General features: G+C 25.6%; 4 protein-coding genes across 4 annotated transcripts; all 4 read right to left on the bottom strand. All coding sequences in view use genetic code 6, as the record gives it.

The window, feature by feature from the left end:
- Positions 1–620: 620 nt before the first annotated feature.
- Positions 621–6,253, bottom strand: TTHERM_00693280 (ABC transporter family protein; the record flags this gene model as incomplete). Its single annotated transcript, XM_001023593.1, has 7 exons — positions 621–2,745; positions 2,877–4,020; positions 4,078–4,293; positions 4,344–4,584; positions 4,639–5,025; positions 5,083–5,864; positions 5,932–6,253. 7 exons carry the CDS (start codon positions 6,251–6,253, stop codon positions 621–623), a joined length of 5,217 nt encoding a protein of 1,738 aa, XP_001023593.1.
- A 1,052-nt stretch (positions 6,254–7,305) lies between these two features.
- Positions 7,306–12,869, bottom strand: TTHERM_00693290 (ABC transporter family protein; the record flags this gene model as incomplete). Its single annotated transcript, XM_001023594.2, has 8 exons — positions 7,306–7,332; positions 7,388–9,407; positions 9,466–10,609; positions 10,662–10,877; positions 10,935–11,175; positions 11,228–11,617; positions 11,703–12,484; positions 12,548–12,869. The coding sequence occupies 8 exons, from the start codon at positions 12,867–12,869 to the stop codon at positions 7,306–7,308; spliced, it is 5,142 nt and encodes a 1,713-aa protein (XP_001023594.2).
- An 820-nt stretch (positions 12,870–13,689) lies between these two features.
- TTHERM_000693289 (ABC transporter family protein) lies at positions 13,690–19,182 on the bottom strand (the record flags this gene model as incomplete). The annotated part of the gene is made up of 7 exons (XM_012799842.1): positions 13,690–15,859; positions 15,915–17,058; positions 17,122–17,337; positions 17,396–17,636; positions 17,692–18,081; positions 18,132–18,913; positions 18,981–19,182. 7 exons carry the CDS (start codon positions 19,180–19,182, stop codon positions 13,690–13,692), a joined length of 5,145 nt encoding a protein of 1,714 aa, XP_012655296.1.
- A 1,711-nt stretch (positions 19,183–20,893) lies between these two features.
- On the bottom strand, positions 20,894–26,602 carry TTHERM_000693288 (ABC transporter family protein; the record flags this gene model as incomplete). The annotated part of the gene is made up of 7 exons (XM_012799841.1): positions 20,894–23,063; positions 23,118–24,261; positions 24,317–24,532; positions 24,591–24,831; positions 24,896–25,285; positions 25,417–26,198; positions 26,281–26,602. The coding sequence occupies 7 exons, from the start codon at positions 26,600–26,602 to the stop codon at positions 20,894–20,896; spliced, it is 5,265 nt and encodes a 1,754-aa protein (XP_012655295.1).
- Between the last annotated feature and the right edge of the window lie 513 nt (positions 26,603–27,115).

Raw genomic sequence — 27,115 nt, 5'->3', positions numbered from 1 at the left:
ACTATTAATTAAAGTATTTTTTATATACATAATTAAGTATTTACTACAAAAATAATTTGATTCAAATAAATTAATTAATTCATTTCTTAAATTAATTTTTTTAAGGCATATTTTTTTAGTTAAAAGATAATTATTTTTTAATATTGAAATTTTAATAATTTAGATATTTAAAGTTAGATAGATATCAAGTATTTTTTAAATTATATAAGACCTAACTTTTTGTTAGCATCAGTTAAGACCCTTGATTTTCAAATACTTTTAAGCTCTTCAAGATCTTATTATCAAAAAAATATTTTTAAAATAAATAAAAAGATTTTAATTAAATAGTATCTCAACGAATGAGTATTTAAAGTATTTCAAAAAATTAAAAGAATTATTGAAAACAATAAATTAAAAAAATTAATCAATAAAATAGCTTAAAGTTGTAAAATTGATATTTTTAAAATAATTTACTTATTTATTAATATCAAAAAAACATTTAAATCATAGTTTATTTATAAAAATAATCAAAAAAATACGAAGAAGAAATTTAATTTTTTTTTCCTTCAAATGTAACAAAAATTAAATTATTCTCATACAAAAAATAAAAATTTAAATTAGGTACTAGAGTTTTTTAAATCTCATTTATTTTACCTATTAAATTGTTAGGATCTAATTTGTATATTTTTTAAGTCTATTGGTATCTGGTTTTATTTATTTATAACATCCATTTCTTACATTTGATTATTTTGCATATTATAAATATTTATAGGTTAATTATCTTTATTTTAACCTTCTTAGGAATTCGCAATATCATTAAAGATTTGTTCTAGTGAGGTTTAGCATATAGTGTATGAAGATACTTAAAGCTCATGCTGGTGTAAGTTCATAATTCCAAATAAATAGCCTAGAGTCTATTTAGAATCTACTCTCAATTTTATGTAATTATTAAGACTTTCAAGTACTTCATATCCTTCAAAGTTTATCTAAAAAAATTACTTTATATTCTTTTAGACATTAAAATTATAAATAGCTTCAACAATGAGGGAAAGCTCTATACCAGTTTATTTTTTAGAGTTCAATTAGTTATAAATAGAAGAAGCAAATCCATTTTCACTTATCTGATTATAAAAATAGCTACAATTTAAGAAGCTTAATGTTTATTGCAAATTTTATTTAAATATTAATGTATTAAGGTTAGCATGATTAACAAGTTATGATAACATTTATATCGTTGGTATATAGGTTTTCATAGACACTTCATACCCTTTGCCAAACTTACTCTTTAAATGCTGTATACTTCCCATGCATTTGAAATTTCCACCAACCACTATACCTACTTTTGTTCCTAATGCCTCAGCTTCCTCCATTGAATGAGTGGTCAAAATAATTGAAGTTTTCTTTCTATTTGTTGCTATATCGCTAATTACATTCCACATAAAGCGACGATTCCCTGGATCCATACCTGTTGAAGGTTCATCTAGAAATGCAATAGGAGGATTTCCAAGCATAGCAATAGCTACACTTAATTTTCTCTTGTTACCACCAGAATAGGTTCTTGAAACAACATTCTCGAACTTTCTAAGATTTAGCTCATCTAATTTTTCATTCACTGCTTATTCTCTCTCATTTGATGGAATACCTTTAATTGCAGCAAACAACTCTAAGTGTTCTCTTGCAGTTAAATTATCTAATAAAGCGTCAAATTGAGGGCAGTAGCCAATATATTATTGGGCTTCTGAAATTTGCTCAGGAATTTTACAACCTTAAATATAAGCTTCACCTGATCCGATAGTTTCTTCACCAGTAAGCATACGCATAGTAGTTGTTTTACCAGCACCGTTCACACCTAAGAAACAAAATATATCACCTCTTTTAACACCAAAATTCAAATTATCTACAGCGATTTTAGGCTTTTCTTTAGAAGAACCTCCTGTTGGTGGGAAAACTTTACGAAGATTTTTGACAAGAACAGTATAATTTCTAGGATTGCTATATTGGATTTAATTCATCTCATCTTCTACATCAGAATCGATATTTGAAGTTCTTACATAAGGATATTTCTACTCCAAATTACGATTAAAAACAGATTTTCTGTTTCTATACATTTCAAGAAAAACTAAAATAGCCATAAATAAAAAGAAAGAAATAATCAAAAATAATATATCGCCACCAACTATATCTAAGTCAGATGGAGAAGGTAGCTGGCTAAGATTTTCTTGAATTTAAGTAAACTTTCTTCCAGTCAAATTTGTAAATCCATCATAAATAGAAAAACTAGGGAATATTCTGAAAACCCAAGAAACTTTCACAGCAAAATTATGAGTTGAATCGTAAAAGCGCAAAATAGCAAAAATTACAGCACCAACTCCTCCAAACATAAAATGGAGGAAGAATTAAATCACCTAAGCATTGCCATAATCTGAGTGTAGAAAAGAAAATACATAGACTAAAGAAAGTAAACTCAATCCATATAAGAAAATAAGCAAAAGAAAATAACCAAAATTTCCATTATCAGTTACAGAAGTTACTTAAAACGCAAATGCAAGAAAGCAGCTGATAACTGTAGGAATCAAGTATTTTATATAATCAATTACAAAATTAGAAATCCAATAAGCTTTAAGAGAAACTCCACTAACTATCTGCTAATGCTTCACATGTTCGGCTCTCTCTCTTACAATATAAGAAATAATACTTGCAGGTATAAATGATATTCCCATCGAAAAGAATAAAGCTACATTTATGCCTTAAGTAAGTCCAACTAAGCTGTTTTAAATAGTTAAAAATATTGAATTTTAATACTTCTTAATTCATAAATTTATTTAAAATTTAGAATTTATAGATAAATATAAATTAAAATTAATAAAAGAAATAGAAATAATAAAAAGTATAGTTACTTTTTAGTGCTTGATGTAGTTGCAAGTGGCTTATTTGTAACATTTATTTAAATTTGCTTGTTTGTGATAGATTTGATAATAGCATTATTTAGCAAGTTTATGGCCATCGGAATTCCATCTAGACTGACTGTATTTATAAAAGCAGTGTATGAAAATATATTTCCTTACATATTTGAAAGGAAATATCCAAATTTAGATTCAGTAGTTTTTCTATTAAATAGTTAGTTATCAAATTCTTAGATAGAATTAATATTTCCTATTTAGTTATAGCTTGTATCAGAAAATTATTGCAGATTATTTATAATATTTTAATAACTAGAAATTGGTTAGTTGCTTCCATAAAAGATTTTCGGATTTTCATCAAAAAATATGTCTGGGCATAATTCAATGGCTGACCAGTCAAAAAAGTTAGTTTTGTAAGCTTTGTATAATCCAAATGCAATTAAAAGAATTGGAAGGATCAATTCGCAACATAGTCCTTTTTTATCTCTTCTAAAATAGTGAATTCTTTTCTTGATAAGAGCCCAAAAATGTGTTAAAAATAGAGTTGAAGGATCTGTGATTTTTTCGCAATCACTTTACTAGTCTGAATCTTCATACATTCCTAAATTATTTTTTGTTTTTAGTCTTTTGGGTTATGCTACATGATTTTCATTCATACTAGCAACTTTCAAAAATACTTCCTCTAAGGTTGTTATTGAGACTCCATAAGATCTTATTTTTAAGTTAGTTTTTTGCTTTTCAATTTAATCAAATAAGTTTGGGAACTGTGGAATGTACTTTTAAGGAATTTGAAAAGCTACTTCAGCTGAGTAATCGCTAATCAGACTACTTTCAGGGATAAAATATTTTATGAATTGAATTATTGGTTCAGAAGGAGTGTTATTTTGCTCTTTTACAAAAGTGAAATTGTATCCATTTCCAAATCTTTCTTTTAAAAATATATTTGATCCAACACACTTAATTTAGCCATCTGAAATAATTCCTATTCTGTCTCCAAGATAATCTGCTTCATCCATAAAATGGGTGGTCAATATAATTATTTTTTATTATTTAAACTTCTTAACCATATCCCAAATATGTCTTCTGGCTTAAACATCCATCCCACTAGTTGGCTCATCTAGTAATACAACTTCACTATCACCTATTAAAGATAAAATAATAATTTAACTTATGCCTAGTAAATATTTTAGTTTTTTACCAATAAAAGCTATTGCAACTGAGAGCTTTCTCTTTTATCCTCCTGATAAACTGCTGCTTAAAGAGTTTGTCTTTTCTACTAGATCAACATCCTTAATGATTTTTTCTACTGTTTAAGGTATATCAGAATAACTCATACCTTTTAAGGTAGCAAATAGATAAAGATGTTCTTTAACAGTTAAAGAATCAAATAATATATCATGCTATGGGCAAACACCTTTTGATAAAATATTAATATTATTTTTGTCTTTAAATAATTTTTTTTACCTAAAATTGTTCTAATTTTATCCATATCCTCTCTTATATCAAGACCTTTGATTAAAGCTGTTCCTTAGGTTGGAGGTATCATCCCAGTTAGCATAGAAATCGTTGTAGATTTTCCTGCGCCGTTATGCCCTAGAAAAGAGAAAACTTAACCACTGTAAAGTTATAAATTAATCTAATTAACAGCACATTTTTCAACTCCTTCCGTTTTGAACACTTTCGTCAAGCATTAAATTTTAATAGTCTATTATTAAAATTATATATAAAATAACTTGAATGAATTAAAAATTTATTTTACTCTGTTTTCAGTCTCTTATTTTTTTAAAGAGATATCGACATTTTCAATGAAGGGATTTTCTTATTAAAATCTATAATTTTAAATGTTGTCTGGTATTTATTTTTCTTTTTTCAACTCACATCCAATAAAAAATAGAGAGTGTTTTCTTTAACCAAATTCATTGGCAATAACTTAGTCTAGATATAAGAATAAGATGAGGTATATGATAAAACTGATCCAGCTTGAGTTAATTGAGTAAATGAGCATAGATCTATTACAAGTTTCTCCAAACATATCAAGTGAAACATTTTCATCTCTAGCTTAGTGTATAACTAAAATTCTCATAGCTTATGTGATAGCATTATGAACAATTCTTGCTTAGCTCTAATAATCTGAGTTTGATATTGTCTTTTATAGAAAAAAAAAAAATTTATTTATTGCAAATATTTTTAATTTAAAATTTACTTCTTAATCTCCTAAGCTGAAGGAATATAGAAATTAAATTAAGAACAATGAAGTAGCTCCAATAATTCCTGTTCTTTATTTATGAAAGAAGACTGTAATAAACAAACTCTATGCAAGGAGACATATGCAAAATGAAAAGTGTATAGAATAAAGAACACTCATATCAACTACAGTAAAAAAGTAGATTTTGAGGAACAGACAAACAAAAAAAGATATTATTGCATAGATTATTAGATAGCTTATGAACCAGCTTGAATAGAAGGCAAATTTTCCGAGACCCATCATCATCATTCCTTCTCTGATTCTTTTCTCTTTTTCATCCAGAATTCGTGAAGATAACCTTAAGAAAGGCACTATCATAGGTATTACAATGAATAAATTCATAAAACTTCCTGTATATGAATACAGGTCAGATTTTTAGAACTACTCTGTCTGCATGATTGTTATTTAAGGAAATATTTTTAAATTAGAATTTCCACTTTCTAATTGAAGAATGATATTATCAATCCAATTCACTATTCTGGTAAATCCTGAATTGATGTATTTTAAAAATTAATCATTTTACTCAAAATCTATGTAATCGGTCCTATATGTTCTTGGAACATCAAAAGATTAGGTAAGATTATATTAGAGAGTATAGTTATATACACCATTTTCCCAACTATAAAAAAGAATTCCAAAGCAAATCTAAGGTGGTTCCTTAACAGGGTAATCGGAAGATGTAATATGTTTTATAAATAGGTCAGGGTTATCAAAAAATTGTACTTCTACTCCAGGGTAATCTATATCGAATTTAGTAAGTATTTTTAAAAATAATTTAAGTTACTTAAACATTAAGAAATTTATTACTTAAAAGAATTTGAGAAAGCTACTAAGTGATTTGAATTGAAGGAGCCAGCCCAATTTTTCCACCAACATTTGAATCTTAGCAATTTTTTATAGTACTATGTATTCCATTACTGATGAGAGAAGAATCCCATCCTGGGGTAAGAGAAACAGATTCATTTAAAAAACTTCTCTAACTTACTTACTCAGTGTTTGATAGAGCTTTGAAAATATAGAGAAAGAAAACAAAAATGACTGGGACTAATATCTCGCATATAGTTCCTTTCAGATCTCTCTTCCAAAGATAAAAATTTTTTACTGTCAAGGCTACAGTATGGGTTATCATAATTGCTAAATATTATTAATTAATGATATATTATTATTGTTTTATATTATACAAAATTCTCAAAGTGAGGATTTTAAAATGTATTAAATTCAATAATTGTGATTTTAAGTAAATTAATTTCCTACTTATATATGAGTGTAGAAGTAATCAGTAGTAATAGATAAAGATTAGTTAAAGACTATACCTTTATTTAATTAATAATCAAAGTTTTGAATTGTTCAAATGTTTCAGAATTAATGAAATTTTAATAAATTACATTATTTAGTAAATAAAAATCAGAAATTCAAATTTTATATTAAATTTCATTTGACTGGAAAAAAACATTAAATATTAATATTCAAATAAGTTATTAGTATTAAACGGATATCTATGCTTTTAATAATATATTTATTTTTAAAACTCTAATAAGTACATCAAAAAAAGGGTAAATGAAAATATATTCATCAAATAGATGATTCATTTTTAATTACTGCGTATTATTTAATCTATTATAATTTTAGTTTTTTTTAAATTGTTTTTTTTTTTCATATAATAGCTTAGATTTTTGCATAAAAGGAGAATTTTTCAAGCTAATAAATAATGTAAATTAAATTTTTATATTAAATCGCTTTACTAAAATTTATTAATTTAAATACAAATATATTATAAAAATGAATCATGTTTAAATAGATTTGAATATTTTTAATTAAATTTATTTAAAAATTTTTTTATTCTCTTAATAAAAAAGTAATTATTAGCTCTAGATCATTAAGAAAATAATTAATAAGAAAAATATTATCATCCTTTAAGTTATTTCACTTGTATAGAGTTTTACTTAATTTTTAAAGTTTTGATCATTTTTCAATCAAACAAACAAATAGAAACTCAAAAACTAGCAAATAGCTTATAGTAATATTTTATTAATATCAGAATGAATAACTTCATAATAAACGACACAAAATATTAATACTTTTGTCTTTGAAGAAATAAAAATTTAGATTTTAATCATTTCTTTTATTACTTTAATTAACGTATTTAAACATGATTAATTTGAATTGGTTAAAATTAATTATTCAACAGTGGATATTAGATATTCTGTTCTTATATATTAATCTACTTGTTAATAGATGAGATTTATATTTCGCTATTACTTACTTTTTCATTATTAATAGAGTTTAAATGATTCTCTTAAACTTTTTTTTTAATTTCTTAGTTAGCTATGTCATGAAAGATTTATTCAAGAGTAGTCTAAGATATTGTATATGAACATATATCCAACTCATTTTGATATCTATTCATTAATCCAAATAAGTAACCTAAGTTTTTTTCACATTCTACTCTCACTTTTATGTAATTATTTAGGCCTTCTAAAGTCTCGTATCTATTAAAATTCAGAGCCAAAAATTACTCTATTCTTTATTATATATTGAAGTTGTATATGGATTCTACCAAAGCAGCAAGCTCAATTTAATTACTTTTTTTAGATTCCAATTAAAAGTAAATACTAGATGCAAATTTTCCTTCATTTATTTATTCTATAAACTAATCTTATTAAATCTAATTAAGAATTTAACAAATATTCTATTTTTTGATAATAGTATTCAAGTTCATCTCTTTTGCCAGATGTTCTAGTTAAACCACATTAGGAGTATTAGTTTTAATTGAAATTTCATATCCTTTTCCAAATTTGTTTTTTAAGTGCTAAATACTTCCCATACACTTAAAATTGCCACCAATTACTATTCCTACTTTTGTTCCTAATGCTTCAGCTTCCTCCATAGAATGAGTTGTCAAAATTATAGAAGTTTTCTTTTTATTTGCAGCCATATCGCTTATCACATTCCACATAAAACGACGGTTTCCAGGATCCATACCTGTTGAAGGCTCATCCAAGAATGCAATAGGAGGGTTTCCAAGCATTGCAATCGCTACACTTAGCTTTCTCTTATTACCTCCAGAATAAGTACGTGCTACTACATTCTCAAATTTTCTGAGGTTTAACTCATCAAGCTTTTCATTAACAGCTTGCTCTCTTTAATTAGGAGGAATTCCTTTTATAGCAGCAAACAACTCTAAGTGTTCTCTAGCTGTCAAATTATCTAACAAGGCATCAAATTAAGGACAATATCCTATATATTGCTATGCTTCAGATATTTATTCAGGAATTTTACATCCCTGAATATATGCATCACCTGAGCCTATTGTCTCTTCTCCAGTGAGCATACGCATAGTAGTAGTTTTTCCAGCTCCATTGACTCCTAAAAAGCAGAATACATCACCTGTTTTAACACCAAAGTTAAGATTATCTACAGCAATCTTTGGCTTTTCTGTTGAAGAACCTCCAGTTGGTGGGAATACTTTACGTAAGTTTCTAACAAGAACAGTAAAATCTTTAGGGTTGCTATCTTGAAGTACACTAATTTCTTCTTCAACATCAGAGTCAATATAATTAGGCTTCACATAAGGATATTTATCTTAAATGTTTGAATCAAATACACTTTTTCTATTTCTGTATTTTTCAATATAAATAATCATACCTGTAAACAAAATGAAAGAAAGGATTAAAAATATTAGATCAGCACCCATCACATTTAAATCTATTTAAGATGGCTCGCTGTTTAAGTTATATTAAACTTAAGTAAATTTTCTGCTTGCAATATTATTAAATCCATCGTAAACTGCAAAGCTTGGAAATATTCTTAAAACCCAGGCAATAATAACACCAACTTAATGAGTTGAATCTGAAAAACGCAGAATTGCTACAACTACAGCTCCAACCCCTCCAATCATAAAGTGTATAAAAAATTATATGATCTATGCATTACCGTAGTCTGAGTGTAAGAACGAGAATAGATAAGTAAATGGAAGTAAGCTCAATCCATAAAAAATAAAAAGTACAACAAAGTATAAGGAGTTGCAATCTTCAGTCATTGAATCAATCTTAAAAGCATAAGCTAGGAAATAACTGCTTATTGTTGGAATCAAGAACTTAATATAATCAATGAAAAAGTTTGAAATCCAATATGCTTTAAGAGTAATACCACTGACTATCTATTAATGCTTGATATGCTCAGCTTTTTCTCTCACGATAAAAGAAATAATACTTGCAGGGATAAAAGAAATACCCATTGAAAAGAACATGACTGAATTAACACCTTAAACTAAGCCCACAAGACTGATTATTTTAATTTTAAATAAACTTAAAAATATTAAATTTTATTTTGAAAGTTTACTTTTTGGTACTAGCTGTAAGAGGCAGTGGTTAATTATTAACATTTATTTGAATTTATTTACCTGTCACACTTTTTATGATAGCATTATTCATAAGATGGATAGACATAGGAATGCCATCTAAGCTTACAGTGTTAACAAAAGCAGTGTATTTAATATTATTTCCTTGAGTATTTTGTAAATAATATCCAAATTTTACTTCAATGGTCTTCTAATAAAATAATAAATTATCAAATGATTAGATGTTGTAAACATTTTGTATTTGATTGAATGAAGTGTCCTCAAATTGTTGAAAATCGTTTATAATTGATTGATAACTACTAGATGGTTGAGAGCTTCCATAATAAATTTTTGGTTTTTCATCAAAAAATATTGTTGGGTTTAGTTCATATGGTTTCCAATCTTAAAAATTAAAAGAATAAGCAGTATATAAGCCAAATGCAATTAAAATAATAGGCAAAATCAATTCACAGCATAATCCTTTCTTATCTCTTTTAAAATAATGAATTCTTTTCTTAATTAAGGCCAAGAAATGAGTACGAAATAGTAAATATGTATCTGTTATTCTTTCAATTAATTTTTGATCATCTTAATTTTCAATGTCTTATTATTAATTATTTTATTGCGCTTTATCAACTTATACGATATGATTACCATTCATACTTGCTACTTTTAGAAAAACTTCCTCTAAAGTAGTTATCGAAACTCCATAAGATCTAATTTATAGCTAGTGTTTTAATCTCTCTATTTCATTAAACATCTATTCAAACTGAGGAATATATTTATAGGGTATTTAGAAAGCTATCTCAGCAGAGTAATCACTAATTAAGCTGCTTTCTGGAAAATGGTGATTGATAAACTATATTATAGGTTCAGAAGGAGTAGTGTTTTATTCTTTTACTAAAGTTAAATTGTATCCATTTCCAAATTTTTCTTTCAAGAATACACTAGAACCAACACACTTAACTTATCCATCAGAAATAATTCCTATTCTGTCTCCAAGATAGTCTGCTTCATCCATAAAATGAGTAGTGAGTATGATAATTTTTTACTGTTTGTAGTTTTTGACCATTTCCCAAATATGTCTTCTAGCTTATACATCCATACCACTTGTAGGCTCATCCAATAAAACTACTTAGCTTTCTCCTATATTTGATTAAAATATTTAGTTAAAAAAATAAACGAAATAAATAAATACCTATAAAAGCTATTGCAACAGAAAGTTTTCTTTTTTATCCTCCTGAGAGGCTGGAGCTTAAAGAATTAGTTTTTTCTACTAAATCTACATCTATAATGATTTTTTCAACAATATTTGATATTTCTCTATATGGTATTCCTTTCAATACAGCAAATAGATAAAGATGTTCTTTAACAGTCAGTGAGTCAAATAATATGTCGTGCTAAGGGCAAACACCTGATTAAAAAGAATTCAATTATATTAATTAAAAATATTTAAAATACACTTAATTACCTAAAATAGTTCTAATCTTATCCATGTCTTTTGTAATTTCTAAACCTTTGATATAGGCTGTTCCAGAAGTAGGAGGAGTCATTCCAGTTAGCATAGATATAGTTGTAGATTTTCCTGCACCATTGTGGCCTAAAAAAGAAAAAACTTGACCTGAATACATTTACAAGTTGATTTAGTCAACAGCTTTTTTGAGTACACCTTCTGTTTTGAACTCTTTAGAAAGATTTTCAACCTTAATTGTCTATATTATGCATTAATTAATAAAACTTTTATAATGAAAAATAAGTGATTACTTTGTTCTATAATTCCTAATTTTATAAAGAGATATCTACTGTTTCATAGATATTAGGGTGTTCTTCTTAATCAACACTTACTCTTGTTTATTGCTTTTTCAAATTTTTAGTTCTTAGTTTGCATCCAATAAAGAAAAGCCAGTGCTTTCTTTGTCCAAATTCATTAGGAATTACTTGATCTAAATATAAGAAAAATACAAAATAGACAATAAAGCTAATCCAACTAGAATTTAGTGAGTAGATGAGCTTCGATCTATTCCAGAGTTAGTTGAGCATATTGATAGTAACTTATTCATTTCTTGATTGGTATATCACAAGTAATTACATAGCTTAAGATATAGCATTTGATACCATCATTGCTTAACCTCTATTGCTGGAGTTGTTTTAAGACTTTAAATAATAAGGTTGATTTGAAAAAAAATAGTTTTAAATAAATAAAAATATCTTATTAAATAAAATAAAAAAATGAGCTTACCTCAGAATCTCCTTAACTGAAGGAGAACAAAAATTAAAAGAGAAAAAGAAATGTAGCTCCTATAATTCCAGTTCTTTTCTTGTCAAAGAAAACAGTTATAAATAAGCTCTAAGCTAAAAGGCAGACTCCATAAGCAAAATGCAATACATAAATAACTGCAAAATCAACTTTTGTAAAAAAGTAAACTCTTAATCCTATTGTAACAATTAATGAAATAATAACATAGACAAAAATGTATGTTATAAACCAGCTACTATAGAAGGAAAATTTACCTAGACCCATCATCATCATTCCTTCTCTAATTCTTTTTTCTTTTTCATGAAGAATTCGAAATGAAAGTCTTAAAAAAGGAACAATCATAGGAATAATAATAAAAATATTCATAAAACTACCAGCATAAGAGTATAAATTTGATTTCTGATGAGCCTCTACCTCCATAATTGTAATATTTGGTTCTATTTAAATGTTAGGATTTCCGCTTTCTTACTATAATATAATGTTATCTATCCAGTTAACTATTCTTGTAAAACCTGAATTAATATACTTAAGAAATAAATCATTCTATTCAAAGTCAATGTAGTCTGTTCTTTAGGTTCTTGGAATATCATGAGATTGAGTTAAATTATAGGATAACGAATAATTATAAACACCATCAGTCCAGCTGTCAAAAAGAATTCCAAAACAAATTTAAGGAGGATTAGATACTGGATAATCAGATGATTTGATATGACTATTAAATTTATCAGTGGAATCGAAAAATTGTACTTAGATTCCCGGATAGTCTTTTTAATAATAATAATAATATTAAATAATGTATTTTATACTGGTATTAAAATATTTTATACTCAAAAGAATTTATGATAGCCTCTGTGTCAAAGGAATATTTGGGGCAATTCCAATTTTTCCACCTATTATAGGATCTGAGCAATTCTTAATAGTGCTATAAATTCCATTACTGATAAGAGAATTATCCCACGAAGGTGTAAGAGTAACAGCCTAATTAAGATAGCTCGTTTAGCTAACTTCATAGTTATCAGATTGAGACATCAAGATGTATAGGAAAAAGACAAATATTAAAGGCGTGAATATTTCACATAAAGTTCCTTTTAATTCTCTCTTCCAAAGATAAATATTTTTAATAACAAGAGCTAGTATATGAGTAAACATTTATTGATTTATTTATTTATATTATTTTATATAACTAAAAATGAATACATATTAAACCTTAGTTTTAAAGAAGCAAATACTCATATCAAATTTTAAAATTGAGATAGACAAACATAATTTGTTATTATTAAAACATTTATTGTCTTCCTTTTATAATGAAAAGAATTTATCGGAAATGAATATTTATTTGAAATTGAATGATTTTTATTAAAATTAGAATTTATCGGAATTATATAAAAAATATTTACAATGAATTATACCAAATTTCGAAAATTTTTTAATAAAAAAAAATTTAATTTTTATACTTTTTTAGAAAAAATTAAAAAATTGATAAAATCAAGTTTTTTAAAACTAAAAATGTATGATTATACTAAACTTTAATTCAAATTAGGTTTTTTGTATTTTAAAAATTATAAATTTACTTCACTCTACATAGTAAACCTACACATATAGATTTATTTATCACTCAAAAATATTTTTTTTCTAAATGGTTTGTAATGATTTTTAAATGTGGATGATAATTTTAAGAGGATATTTTGCTATAATTTAAAATGAAATATATTTCTTATTTGAATATTTAAAATAATATCAGAATATATAAGAAAAAAATTAATATTTCAATATTATTTGAAATTTAAGAAAAAAGTTTTGTTTTTGAAATTTATCAAAAAACTTCATTATGAAGAGGAAAAAATATTTATTTTTAGTAAAATCTAATGTAGGTAAAATTAAATTTGAAAACATAAAATTAAACACTATGAAAACAATAAATATTCAAAATAGTTATTCTTTGAATATAAGTATAAAATTTAGATTTTAATCATTTTTTTTACTGCTTAAATTAATGAATTTAAACATGATTAATTTTTATTGGCTAGAATTAATTATTCAAGAGAGGATATTAGATATTTTATTCCTAAACTTTAATTTGCTTGCTAATAGAAGAAATTTATAGTTGATTAATGCTTAGTCTTTCAGCATTAATAGAGTTTTAGATTTTATCATCGACTCTTATTTATATTTCTTAGTTAGCTATGTCATGAAAGATTTATTCAAGAGTTGTCTACGCTATTGTATATGAACATATATTTAGCTCATTTTGATATCTATTCATTAATCCAAATAAGTAACCTAAGTTTTTTTCACATTCTACTCTCACTTTTATATAATTATTTAAACCTTCTAAAGTCTCATATCTATTAAAATTCTGAGTCAAAAATTACTCTATTCTTTATTATGTATTGAAGTTGTATATGGACTCTACCAAAACAGCAAGTTCAACTGAATTACTTTTTTTAGATTCCATTTAGAAGTAAATACTAGATGCAAATTTTCCTTCATTTATTTATTCTATAAATTAATCTTATTAAATCTAATTAAGAATTTAACAAATATTCTATTTTTCGATAATAGTATTCAAGCTTATTCCTTTTGCCAGTTGTTGTAGTTAAACCATATTAGGAGTATTAGTTTTAATAGAAATTTCATATCCTTTTCCAAATTTGTTTTTTAAGTGCTAAATACTTCCCATACACTTAAAATTGCCACCAATTACTATTCCAACTTTTGTTCCTAATGCTTCAGCTTCCTCCATAGAATGAGTTGTCAAAATTATAGAAGTTTTCTTTTTATTTGCAGCCATATCGCTTATCACATTCCACATAAAACGACGGTTTCCAGGATCCATACCTGTTGAAGGCTCATCCAAGAATGCAATAGGAGGGTTTCCAAGCATTGCAATCGCTACACTTAGCTTTCTCTTATTACCTCCAGAATAAGTACGTGCTACTACATTCTCAAATTTTCTGAGGTTTAACTCATCAAGCTTTTCATTAACAGCTTGCTCTCTTTAATTAGGAGGAATTCCTTTTATAGCAGCAAACAACTCTAAGTGTTCTCTAGCTGTCAAATTATCTAACAAGGCATCAAATTAAGGACAATATCCTATATATTGCTATGCTTCAGATATTTATTCAGGAATTTTACATCCCTGAATATATGCATCACCTGAGCCTATTGTCTCTTCTCCAGTGAGCATACGCATAGTAGTAGTTTTTCCAGCTCCATTTACTCCTAAAAAGCAGAATACATCACCTGTTTTAACACCAAAGTTAAGATTATCTACAGCAATCTTTGGCTTTTCTGTTGAAGAACCTCCAGTTGGTGGGAATACTTTACGTAAGTTTCTAACAAGAACAGTAAAATCTTTAGGGTTGCTATCTTGAAGTACACTAATTTCTTCTTCAACATCAGAGTCAACATAATTAGGCTTCACATAAGGATATTTATCTTAAATGTTTGAATCAAATACACTTTTTCTATTTCTGTATTTTTCAATAAGAATAATCAATCCTATAAACAAAATGAAAGAAAGGATTAAAAACATAAGATCAGCACCCATTACATTGAAATCTACTTGAGAAGGCTCCTCGTTTAAGTTTTCTTAAAGTTAAGTAAATTTTCTGCTTGCGATATTATTAAATCCATCATACACTGCAAAGCTTGGAAATATTCTTAAAACCCAGGCTATTATGACACCAACTGAGTGAGTAGATTCATAAAAACGTAGAATTGCTACAATTACAGCTCCAACACCTCCAATCATAAAATGAATAAAAAATTATATGATCTATGCGTTTCCATAGTCTGAATGTAAGAACGAGAATAGATAGGTAAAAGGTATTAGACTCAATCCATAAAAAATAAAAAGTATAACAAAGTATATATAGTTGCCATCTTCGGTCATTGAATCAATCTTAAAAGCATATGCTAGGAAATAGCTACTTATTGTTGGAATCAAAAATTTTATGTAATCAATGAAAAAGTTTGAAATCCAATATGCTTTAAGAGTAACACCACTGACAATCTATTAATGCTTGATATGTTCAGCTCTTTCTCTCACAATAAAAGAAATAATGCTAGCAGGGATAAAAGAAATACCCATTGAAAAGAACAAGACTGAATTAACTCCCTAAACTAAACCTATTAGACTAATTAGTAATTTTTAATATTTAAAATTTACAAAATTTAATTTAAAAATTTTACTTTTTGGTGCTGGCTGTAATAGCTAGAGGTTTATTATTTACATTTATTTGAATTTATTTTCCTGTTACACTTTTTATAATTGCATTGTTCATAAGATGGATAGACATAGGAATGCCATCTAAGCTAACAGTATTAACAAAAGCAGTGTATTGAATATTATTTCCTTGAGTATTTTGTAAATAATATCCAAATTTTACTTCAGTTGTCTTGTCTTATAATAAGGAATTATCAAATGATAGGATACTATTAACATTTTGTATTTGATCAAATGAGGTATCGTCGTATTTTTGAAAATTATTTATTATTGATTAATAATTAGAAGGTGGTAATGAGCTTCCATAATAAATTTTAGGCTTTTCATCAAAAAATATTGTTGGGTTAAGTTCATACGATTTCCAATCCTTAAATTTAGATGCATATGCTGTATATAAACCAAATGCAATTAAAATGATAGGTAGGATCAATTCACAGCATAAGCCTTTCTTATCTCTTTTAAAGTAATGTATTCTTTTCTTAATTAGGGCCCAAAAATGAGTAAAAAATAGTAAAGAGGGGTCTGTTATTCTTTCAATAAATTTTTGATCATCTTAATTTTCAATATCTTAATATTGATTTTTTTATTATGCCTTATGAGGTTATACAATATGATTGTCGTTCATACTTGCCACCTTTAGAAAAACTTCCTCTAAAGTAGTTATTGAAACTCCATAAGATCTAATTTATAGTTAGTGTTTTAATCTCTCTATTTCATTAAACATCTATTCAAACTGAGGAATATATTTATAGGGTATTTAGAAAGCTATCTCAGCAGAGTAATCACTAATTAAACTACTTTCAGGAAAATGGTGATTGATAAACTAAATTATTGGCTCAGAAGGAGTTGTGTTTTATTCTTTTACTAAAGTTAAGTTGTATCCATTTCCAAATTTTTCTTTCAAGAAAACACTAGAACCGACACATTTAACTTATCCATCAGAAATAATTCCTATTCTATCTCCAAGATAATCTGCTTCGTCCATAAAATGAGTAGTGAGTATGATAATTTTTTACTGTTTGTAGTTCTTGACCATTTCCCAAATGTGTCTTCTAGCTTGTACATCCATACCACTTGTAGGTTCATCCAGCAAAACTACTTAGCTTTCACCTGTTTTTGATTAAAATTTTTGTTTAAAATAAAAATAAAATTAATAAATAAATAAATAAATACCTATAAAAGCTATTGCAACAGAAAGTTTTCTTTTTTATCCTCCTGAGAGACTGGAGCTTAAAGAATTCGTTTTTTCTACTAAATCTACATCTTTAATGATTTTTTCAACAGCATTTGATATTTCTCTAAATGGTATTCCTTTCAATACAGCAAATAGATAAAGATGTTCTTTAACAGTTAGTGAGTCAAATAATATATCATGTTGTGGGCATACACCTTATTTAAAAAAAAATTTCAATTAAATAAGTAAAAATTTAATAATAAAGCAAATTACCTAAAATAGACCTAATTTTATCCATATCTTTTGTAATTTCTAAACCTTTGATATAGGCTGTTCCAGAGGTAGGAGGAATCATTCCAGTTAGCATAGATATAGTTGTAGATTTTCCTGCACCATTGTGTCCTAAAAAAGAAAAAACTTGACCTGAATACATTTACAAATTGATTTAGTCAACAGCTCTTTTGAGTACGCCTTCTGTTTTGAATTCTTTTGATAGATTCTCTATCTTGATTGTCTAATATTATTTATTAATTTATTAGAATTTTTGAAATGAAAAATTTGCTAATTACTTTGTTCTATCTTTCCTAATTTTGTAAAGAAATATCTACATTTTCATTGAAATTAGATTGTTCTTCTTAATTACTACTTGCTCTGATTTGGTGTTTTTTTGAATTTTAATTTCTCAATTTACAGCCAATAAAGAAAAGCCAGTGCTTTCTTTGTCCAAACTCATTAGAAATTACTTGATCTAGATATAAGAATAGGACAAAATAAACAACAAAACTAATCCAACTAGAATTGATAGAGTAAATAAGTCTAGATCTATTACAAAGTTAACTAAGCATATCTATAGTTACTTATTCATTTCTTGATTGGTATATCACAAGCAATTACATTGCTTAAGATATTGCGTTAGATACAATTATTGCTTAGCCTTAATAGCTTGAGTTATCTTATGTCTAATAATTAAAAATTAATTATTTAAAAATAAATAAAAAAATGAACTTACTTCTTAATCTCCTTAACTGAAAGAATACAAAAATTAAAAGAGAAAAAGAAATGTAGCTCCAATAATTCCAGTTCTTTGCTTATCAAAGAAAACTGTTATAAATAAGCTCTAAGCTAAAAGACAGACTCCATAAGCAAAATGCAAAACATAAATAACTGCAAAATCAATTTTTGTAAAGAAGTAAACTCTTAATCCTATAGTAACTATTAATGAAATAAAAGAGTAGACAAAAAGGTATGTTATAAACCAGCTACTATAGAAGGCAATTTTTCCGAGACCCATCATCATCATTCCTTCTCTAATTCTTTTTTCTTTCTCATGAAGAATTCTAGACGATAGTCTTAAAAAAGGTACAATCATAGGGATTACTATAAAAATATTCATAAAACTACCAGCAAAAGAGTATAAATTTGATTACTAGTGAGCCTCTACTTGCATAATTGCAATATTTGGTTCTATTTGAATGTTAGAATTACCGCTTTCTTACTATAATATGATGTTATCAATCCAGTTAACTATTCTTGTAAAACCTGAATTAATATACTTAAGAAACTAGTCATTTTATTCAAAGTCAATGTAGTCTGTTCTATAGGTTCTAGGAATATCATGAGATTGAGTTAAATTATAGGATAATGTATAATTGTAAACACCATCAGTCCAGCTGTCGAAAAGAATTCCAAAACAAATTTAAGGAGGATTAGATACAGGATAATCAGATGATTTAATGTGATTATTAAATTGATCAGGGGAATCGAAAAATTATACTTAGATACCTGGATAATCTATTTAATAGTAATAAAATGACAAGATGTTTTTAATAAGAAAGTTAAATTTAAAAATATTTCATACTCAGTAGAATTGATGATAGTCTTTAAGTGAAAGGAATATTTGGTGCAATTCCAATTTTTCCGCCTATTTTAGGATCTGAGCAATCTTTAATCGTACTATAAATTCCATTACTGATAAGAGATGTATCCCATCCAGGTGTAAGAGTAACAGCTTAATTTAGATAACTTGTTTAGCTAACTTCATAACTATCAGATTGAGCCATGAAGATGTAAAGGAAAAAAACAAATATCAAAGGTGTGAATAATTCACAAAAAGTTCCTTTTAATTCTCTCTTCCAAAGATAAAAGTTTTTAAAAATAAGAGCTAGTATATGAGTAAACATTTTTGGGATTTATTTATTAATTATTTTATATGACTTAAAAAAATTATAAATTTTAAGATATACTTTTAAAGTACTAGCTAAACATAGCAACAAACAATATTTAAAATTGAGATAGACAAAGATAATTACTTGTTATTAATACAAAAATTTATCATTTAAATAATTAAAAGAATTTATTAGATATGATAATTAATTTGAAATGGAATGATTTTTAATGAAATTAGAAATTAACAGAATCAATAAAAAAAAAATTACAATTAATAATACTAAATATCCTAAATTTGTTAATAAAAAAAATCAAAATTTTTAATAAATTAAGTAAAATAGATAAAACCAAGTTTGCAAAAAGTAAAAGTATATGAGCAAATAATAAAAGGTATTAATTTAAATTATAATTTTTATAAATGTAATATCCATTTATGTATCATAAAATCCTCTTCAAGTGAAACTAAATAATTTAACCCATCAAAAATTCATATTTCTCTACAGTTTATTCTGATTTCATAATTTGGATAATAATTCTAAAAAATAATTTGCTTTAATTAAAATCAAAGTGAGCTTATATTATTTTAATATTTAAAATAATATCAGAATAGATTAGAAAAATATTAATATTTCAAATAAATTTAAATTTTAAAAAATTTTGAATATTTTTATTGATCACCACACACTTAAATAAATTAAATGTGTAATTTCTTTATTTAAATTTGAACTATGAATAACAAATTTTTTATGATAAATTTATTAAACTTTTAACAATAGAAATCAAGCTATAATATAATTTTTATTTTGCAAATAATCATCTCTATATTATTTCCACTATTGTATCTTCAGTAAAATATTTCTGAATAGTTTAGGTATTATTAATTAAATTTTACTTTTCAAAATTTTAGAATAGTAATAAAATTTTAGATTATGATCTTATATGTGTATTTTTTTTAAAGAATTCTCAAATTTAATCAATAAAGAAAATTAATAAAATTGAGATATCATATTTATTGTTTTATTGTATTTTTAGTATATTATCTTATTCAAGAAGGAACAAATAGGATTAATTTTTTTTTCTTTGAAAACCAAAAGGTGATATTAGTTAATTATTATTGAAATTTTTAAAAAGTAAGCCTGATTGATTTCTTTTTAAATTCCGAAAGCATAATATTGAAATAGATTTAAAAGGTTTGATATAGAAAACATAAATTTTAATAGTTTTATCTAAATTCTAAAGGATACGGTTATCAATTAATATATCTTAATTATACATCCAGTATTTTATGACTTGTATCTATATTTTCTGTTCTAGTTAATAAAAAACTAAATATGATAATATTTAATTTATTTTTCAATTTAATAAAATACATATAAAATTATTATTCTTTTACCAATTTATTTGCTAAAAATTTTTACTAAAAAGTTAAAAAAAAATTTTTTAAGATTTCTATGTTGAGTAAAAAATTTATTTTTTAAAAATCATAATTTATTAGAATGCATTATATTTTTCTATAAATAGAAAAAAATACAAAAATACACATCTACAAAGCTTAAAATTCTAAATTTTTATTTACTTTAAGTGAGAATAAAGTTTAGAAAATAATCATTTCTTTTATTGCTTAAATTAATGTATTTAAACGTGATTAATTTGAATAGGTTAGAATGAATTATTCAAGAGAGGATATTAGATAATTTAATCCTAAAAATTAATTTGTTTGTTAATAGATGAAGTTTATAATTAATTATTACTTATTCTTTCAATATTAATAGAGTTTGAATTATTATCTTAAATTTTTGTTTTTATTTCATGATTAGCTATATCATGAAATATTTATTCAAGTGTAGTCTATGATATTGTATATGAACATATATTTAGCTCGTTTTGGTATCTATTCATTATTCCAAATAAGTAACCCAAATTTTATTCACATTATACTCTCACTTTTATATAATTATTTAGACCTTCTAAGATCTCATATCTATTGAAATTCTAAGACAAAAATTGCTCTATTCTTTATTATGTGTTAAAATTATATATGGATTCTATCAAAACAGCAAGTTCAACTTAATTACATTTTTTAGAATTCAATTAAAAGTAAATACTAGATCCAAATTTTCCTTCTTTAATTTAATCATTAAACTAGCTATATTTAATTTAATCAAGCATTTTACATAAATTCTATTTTTCAATAATAGTATTCAAACTTAATCCTCCTGCCATCTTTTGTAATTAATCTATAGTAGGAACATTACTTTTAATAGAAATTTCATATCCTTTTCCAAATTTGTTTTTTAAGTGCTAAATACTTCCCATACACTTAAAATTGCCACCAATTACTATTCCTACTTTTGTTCCTAATGCTTCAGCTTCCTCCATAGAATGAGTTGTCAAAATTATAGAAGTTTTCTTTTTATTTGCAGCCATATCGCTTATCACATTCCACATAAAACGACGGTTTCCAGGATCCATACCAGTTGAAGGCTCATCCAAGAATGCAATAGGAGGGTTTCCAAGCATTGCAATCGCTACACTTAGCTTTCTCTTATTACCTCCTGAATAAGTACGTGCTACTACATTCTCAAATTTTCTGAGGTTTAACTCATCAAGCTTTTCATTAACAGCTTACTCTCTTTAATCAGGACGAATTCCTTTTATAGCAGCAAATAACTCTAAGTGTTCTCTAGCTGTCAAATTATCTAACAAGGCATCAAATTAAGGACAATATCCTATATATTGCTATGCTTCAGATATTTATTCAGGAATTTTACATCCCTGTATATATGCATCACCTGAGCCTATTGTCTCTTCTCCAGTGAGCATACGCATAGTAGTAGTTTTTCCAGCTCCATTTACTCCTAAAAAGCAGAATACATCACCTGTTTTAACACCAAAGTTAAGATTATCTACAGCAATCTTTGGCTTTTCTGTTGAAGAACCTCCAGTTGGTGGGAATACTTTACGTAAGTTTCTAACAAGAACAGTAAAATCTTTTGGATTACTATCTTGAAGTATACTAATTTCTTCTTCAACATCAGAATCAACATAATTAGGCTTCACATAAGGATATTTATCTTAAATATTTGAATCAAAAACACTTTTTCTATTTCTGTATTTTTCAATAAAAATAATCATTCCTGTAAACAAAAAGAAAGAAAGGATTAAAAACATAAGATCAGCACCCATTACATTGAAATCTACTTGAGGAGGTTCCTTATTTAGATTTTATTAATATTAAATAAACTTTCTACTAGCAATATTGTTAAATCCATCATACACTGCAAAGCTTGGAAATATTCTTAATACCCAGGCGATTATGTCACCAACTGAATGAGTTGAGTCAAAAAAGCGCAGGATAACTACAATTACAGCTCCAACCCCTCCAATCATAAAATGAATAAAAAATTGTATGATCTATGCGTTTCCATAGTCTGAATGTAAGAACGAGAATAGATAGGTAAAAGGTATTAGACTCAATCCATAAAAAATAAAAAGTATAACAAAGTATATATAGTTGCCATCTTCAGTCATTGAATCTATCTAATAAGCATATGCTAAGAAGTAGCTACTTATTGTTGGAATCAAAAACTTAATGTAGTCTATGAAAAAGTTTGAAATCCAATATGCTTTAAGAGTAACACCACTGACAATCTATTAATGCTTGATATGTTCAGCTCTTTCTCTCACAATAAAAGAAATAATGCTAGCAGGGATAAAAGAAATACCCATTGAAAAGAACAAGACTGAATTAACTCCCTAAACTATACCAATAAGACTTTTTAAATTTAAAAATAATTAAGAATCAACTATTTAAATTATAATTTTTTACTTTTTGGTGCTGGCCGTAATAGCAAGTGGTTTATTATTTACGTTTATTTGAATTTATTTTCCAGTTACACTTTTAATAATTGCATTGTTCATAAGATGGATAGACATAGGAATACCATCTAAGCTAACAGTATTAACAAAAGCAGTGTATTGAATATTATTTCCTTGAGTATTTTGTAAATAATATCCAAATTTTACTTCAGTTGTCTTGTCTTATAATAAGGAATTATCAAATGATAGGATACTATTAACATTTTGTATTTGATCAAATGAGGTATCGTCGTATTTTTGAAAATTATTTATTATTGATTAATAATTAGAAGGTGGTAATGAGCTTCCATAATAAATTTTAGGCTTTTCATCAAAAAATATTGTTGGGTTAAGTTCATACGATTTCCAATCCTTAAATTTAGATGCATATGCTGTATATAAACCAAATGCAATTAAAATGATAGGTAGGATCAATTCACAGCATAAGCCTTTCTTATCTCTTTTAAAGTAATGTATTCTTTTCTTAATTAGGGCCCAAAAATGAGTAAAAAATAGTAAAGAGGGGTCTGTTATTCTTTCAATAAATTTTTGATCATCTTAATTTTCAATATCTTAATATTGATTTTTTTATTATGCCTTATGAGGTTATACAATATGATTGTCGTTCATACTTGCCACCTTTAGAAAAACTTCCTCTAAAGTAGTTATTGAAACTCCATATGATCTTATTTTTAATTAGTGTTTTAATCTCTCTATTTCATTAAACATCTATTCAAACTGAGGAATATATTTATAGGGTATTTAGAAAGCTATCTCAGCAGAGTAATCACTGATTAAGCTGCTTTCTGGAAAATGATGATTGATAAAATGTACTATTGGCTCAGAAGGAGTTGTGTTTTATTCTTTTACTAAAGTTAAGTTGTATCCATTTCCAAATTTTTCTTTCAAGAAAACACTAGAACCGACACATTTAACTTATCCATCAGAAATAATTCCTATTCTATCTCCAAGATAATCTGCTTCGTCCATAAAATGAGTAGTGAGTATGATAATTTTTTACTGTTTGTAGTTCTTGACCATTTCCCAAATGTGTCTTCTAGCTTGTACATCCATACCACTTGTAGGTTCATCCAGCAAAACTACTTAGCTTTCACCTGCATTTGATTAAAATTTTTGTTTAAAATAAAAATAAAATTAATAAATAAATACCTATAAAAGCTATTGCAACAGAAAGTTTTCTTTTTTATCCTCCTGAGAGACTGGAGCTTAAAGAATTCGTTTTTTCTACTAAATCTACGTCTTTAATAATTTTTTCAACAGCATTTGATATTTCTCTAAATGGTATTCCTTTCAATACAGCAAATAGATAAAGATGTTCTTTAACAGTTAGTGAGTCAAATAATATATCATGCTGTGGGCATACACCTAATTAAAAAATAATTCAATTAAAATAATAAAATTAAAAAAAAAAAAACTAAATTACCTAAAATAGATCTAATCTTATCCATATCTTTTGTAATTTCTAAACCTTTGATATAGGCTGTTCCAGAAGTAGGAGGAATCATTCCAGTTAGCATAGATATAGTTGTAGATTTTCCTGCACCATTGTGTCCTAAAAAAGAAAAAACCTAACCTGAATACATTTACAAGTTGATTTAGTCAACAGCTCTTTTGAGTACACCCTCTGTTTTGAATTCTTTTGATAGATTCTCTATCTTGATTGTCTAAAATTATATATAAATTAATAAATAAGAGTTTGATTTATTTTTAAAATAAATATCTAATTACTTTGTTCTACCCTTCCTGATTTTATAAAGAAATATCTACTGTTTCATTAACATTAGACTATGCTTCTTAATCAGCACATACTTTTGTTTGTTGTTTTTTCTAATTTTTATTATTTAGTTTACATCCAATAAAGAAAAGCCAGTGCTTTCTTTATCCAAACTCATTAGAAATTACTTGATCTAAATATAAGAAAAGAACAAAATAAACAATAAAACTAATCCAACTTGAATTAATTGAGTAAATAAGCTTCGATCTATTGCAGAGCTGGCTGAGCATATCCATATTAACATGCTCATTTCTAGATTGGTAAATCACAAGTATTCTCATTGCTTATGTTATTGCATTAAAAACAATAAAAGCTTAAGCTTAGTATGCACTGTTATTTAAAGTCTTTTAATTAAAAAAAATAACGTTTTATTTCAAAAAAACTAAAATTAAATAAGTAAATAAAATTAATTTTTTAAATCTCCTTTTTGAAGTAATTAAAAAGAAAAAAAGTAATTTAGAATAAAAAAATTTACTTCAGGACTTCCTTGATTGAAAGTTTACAAAAATTAAAAGAGGAAAAGGAATGTTGCTCCAATAATTCCTGTTCTTTGTTTATGAAAGAAAACCGTTATAAATAAACTCTGAGCTAAAAGGCAGGCACCATAAGCAAAATGCAAGACATAAATAACTTCAAAGTCAGGTGTTGTAAAAAAATAGATTTTTAATCCTGCACTAACCAATAATGAAATAAAAGCGTAGACAAAAAGATATGTTATAAACCAGCTAGCATAGAAGGCAATTTTTCCGAGACCCATCATCATCATTCCTTCTCTAATTCTTTTTTCTTTTTCATGAAGAATTCGAGATGATAGTCTCAAATAAGGAACTATCATAGGGATTACAATAAAGATGTTTATAAAATTGCCAGCATAAGTATATAAATTTGATTTTTAGTATGACTCTGTTTGCATGATAGTAATATTAGGTTCAATTTGAATATTTGGATTTCCACTTTCTTACTGTAGTATGATGTTATCAATCCAATTAACTATTCTTGTAAAACCAGAATTAATATACTTAAGAAATTAATCATTTTATTCAAAGTCTATGTAGTCTGTTCTATATTTTCTTGGAATATCTTAAGACTCAGTTAAATTATATGATAAAGTATATTCATAAACTCCATCAGTCCAACTGCTGAAAAGAATTCCAAAACAAATTTGAGGAGGATTAGAGAATGGATAATCAGATGATTTGATATGGTTTACAAATTAATCTTATGAATCAAAAAACTCTACTTATATGCCTGGATATTCTTTTAATGTTAAATAAAAAATATTTTATAATTTGTAAATTATAAAAAAATAAACAATTTTTTATTTAAAAATTTTTAATACCTTATAATATCGATGATAGTTTTTAGGTCAAAGGTATATTTGGGGCAATCCCAATTTTTCCACCTATTTTAGGATCCGAGCAATCTTTGATAGTGCTATAAATCCCATTACTAATAAGTGATGAATCCCATCCTGGTGTAAGAGTAACAGCCTAATTTAGATAGCTTGTTTAACTGACTTCATAATTATCAGATTGAGACATGAAAATATATAGGATAAAGACAAAAATCAAGGGAGTGAATATTTCACAGAACGTTCCTTTCAATTCTCTCTTCCAAAGGTAAAAGTTCTTAAATATAAGAGCTATTATATGAGTAATCATTTTTGAGATTTATTTATTTTATTTTAAAAATTAAAATTATATGTAAAATTAGCAAAATGCTATTTAAATTAATATTTGATGTAACAAACAAATATTAAATTTAAAATTAAGATAGACAAATTTCTTATACTAATTATAAGAAAAAATCGAACTATTACTAAATTAATGCATGGAATTTATTGGATTAATAAATTAATCTAAATTATTTGTTTTAGTTATAAGGAATCAACAGAATTTATATTATTAATTACAATAAGCAATATTGATTTTTTAGAATTTGTTAATACAAAAAATTTTTTTATTAATTAAAGAAATTCGTTCAAATTAAATTATCAAATAAAAATAGCATTTCAAGAAATAAAAAACTAAACTAATTTTTCAATGAATATTTAAACTTTTTCAAATAATATCTTAAATAGTTTTAAAAAACAAGATTTAGTAATTAATGTAAATTATTTAAAAATTCTTTATTTTACAATAATAAAATAGTGAATTTAGTATAATTTAAGTTTG

Source organism: Tetrahymena thermophila, assembly GCF_000189635.1.
Source record: "Tetrahymena thermophila SB210 genomic scaffold scf_8254420, whole genome shotgun sequence".
Lineage (NCBI taxonomy): Eukaryota > Ciliophora > Oligohymenophorea > Hymenostomatida > Tetrahymenidae > Tetrahymena > Tetrahymena thermophila.
Note: the sequence above shows the minus strand (reverse complement) of the source record. Positions and strands in the feature narration are given on the sequence as shown.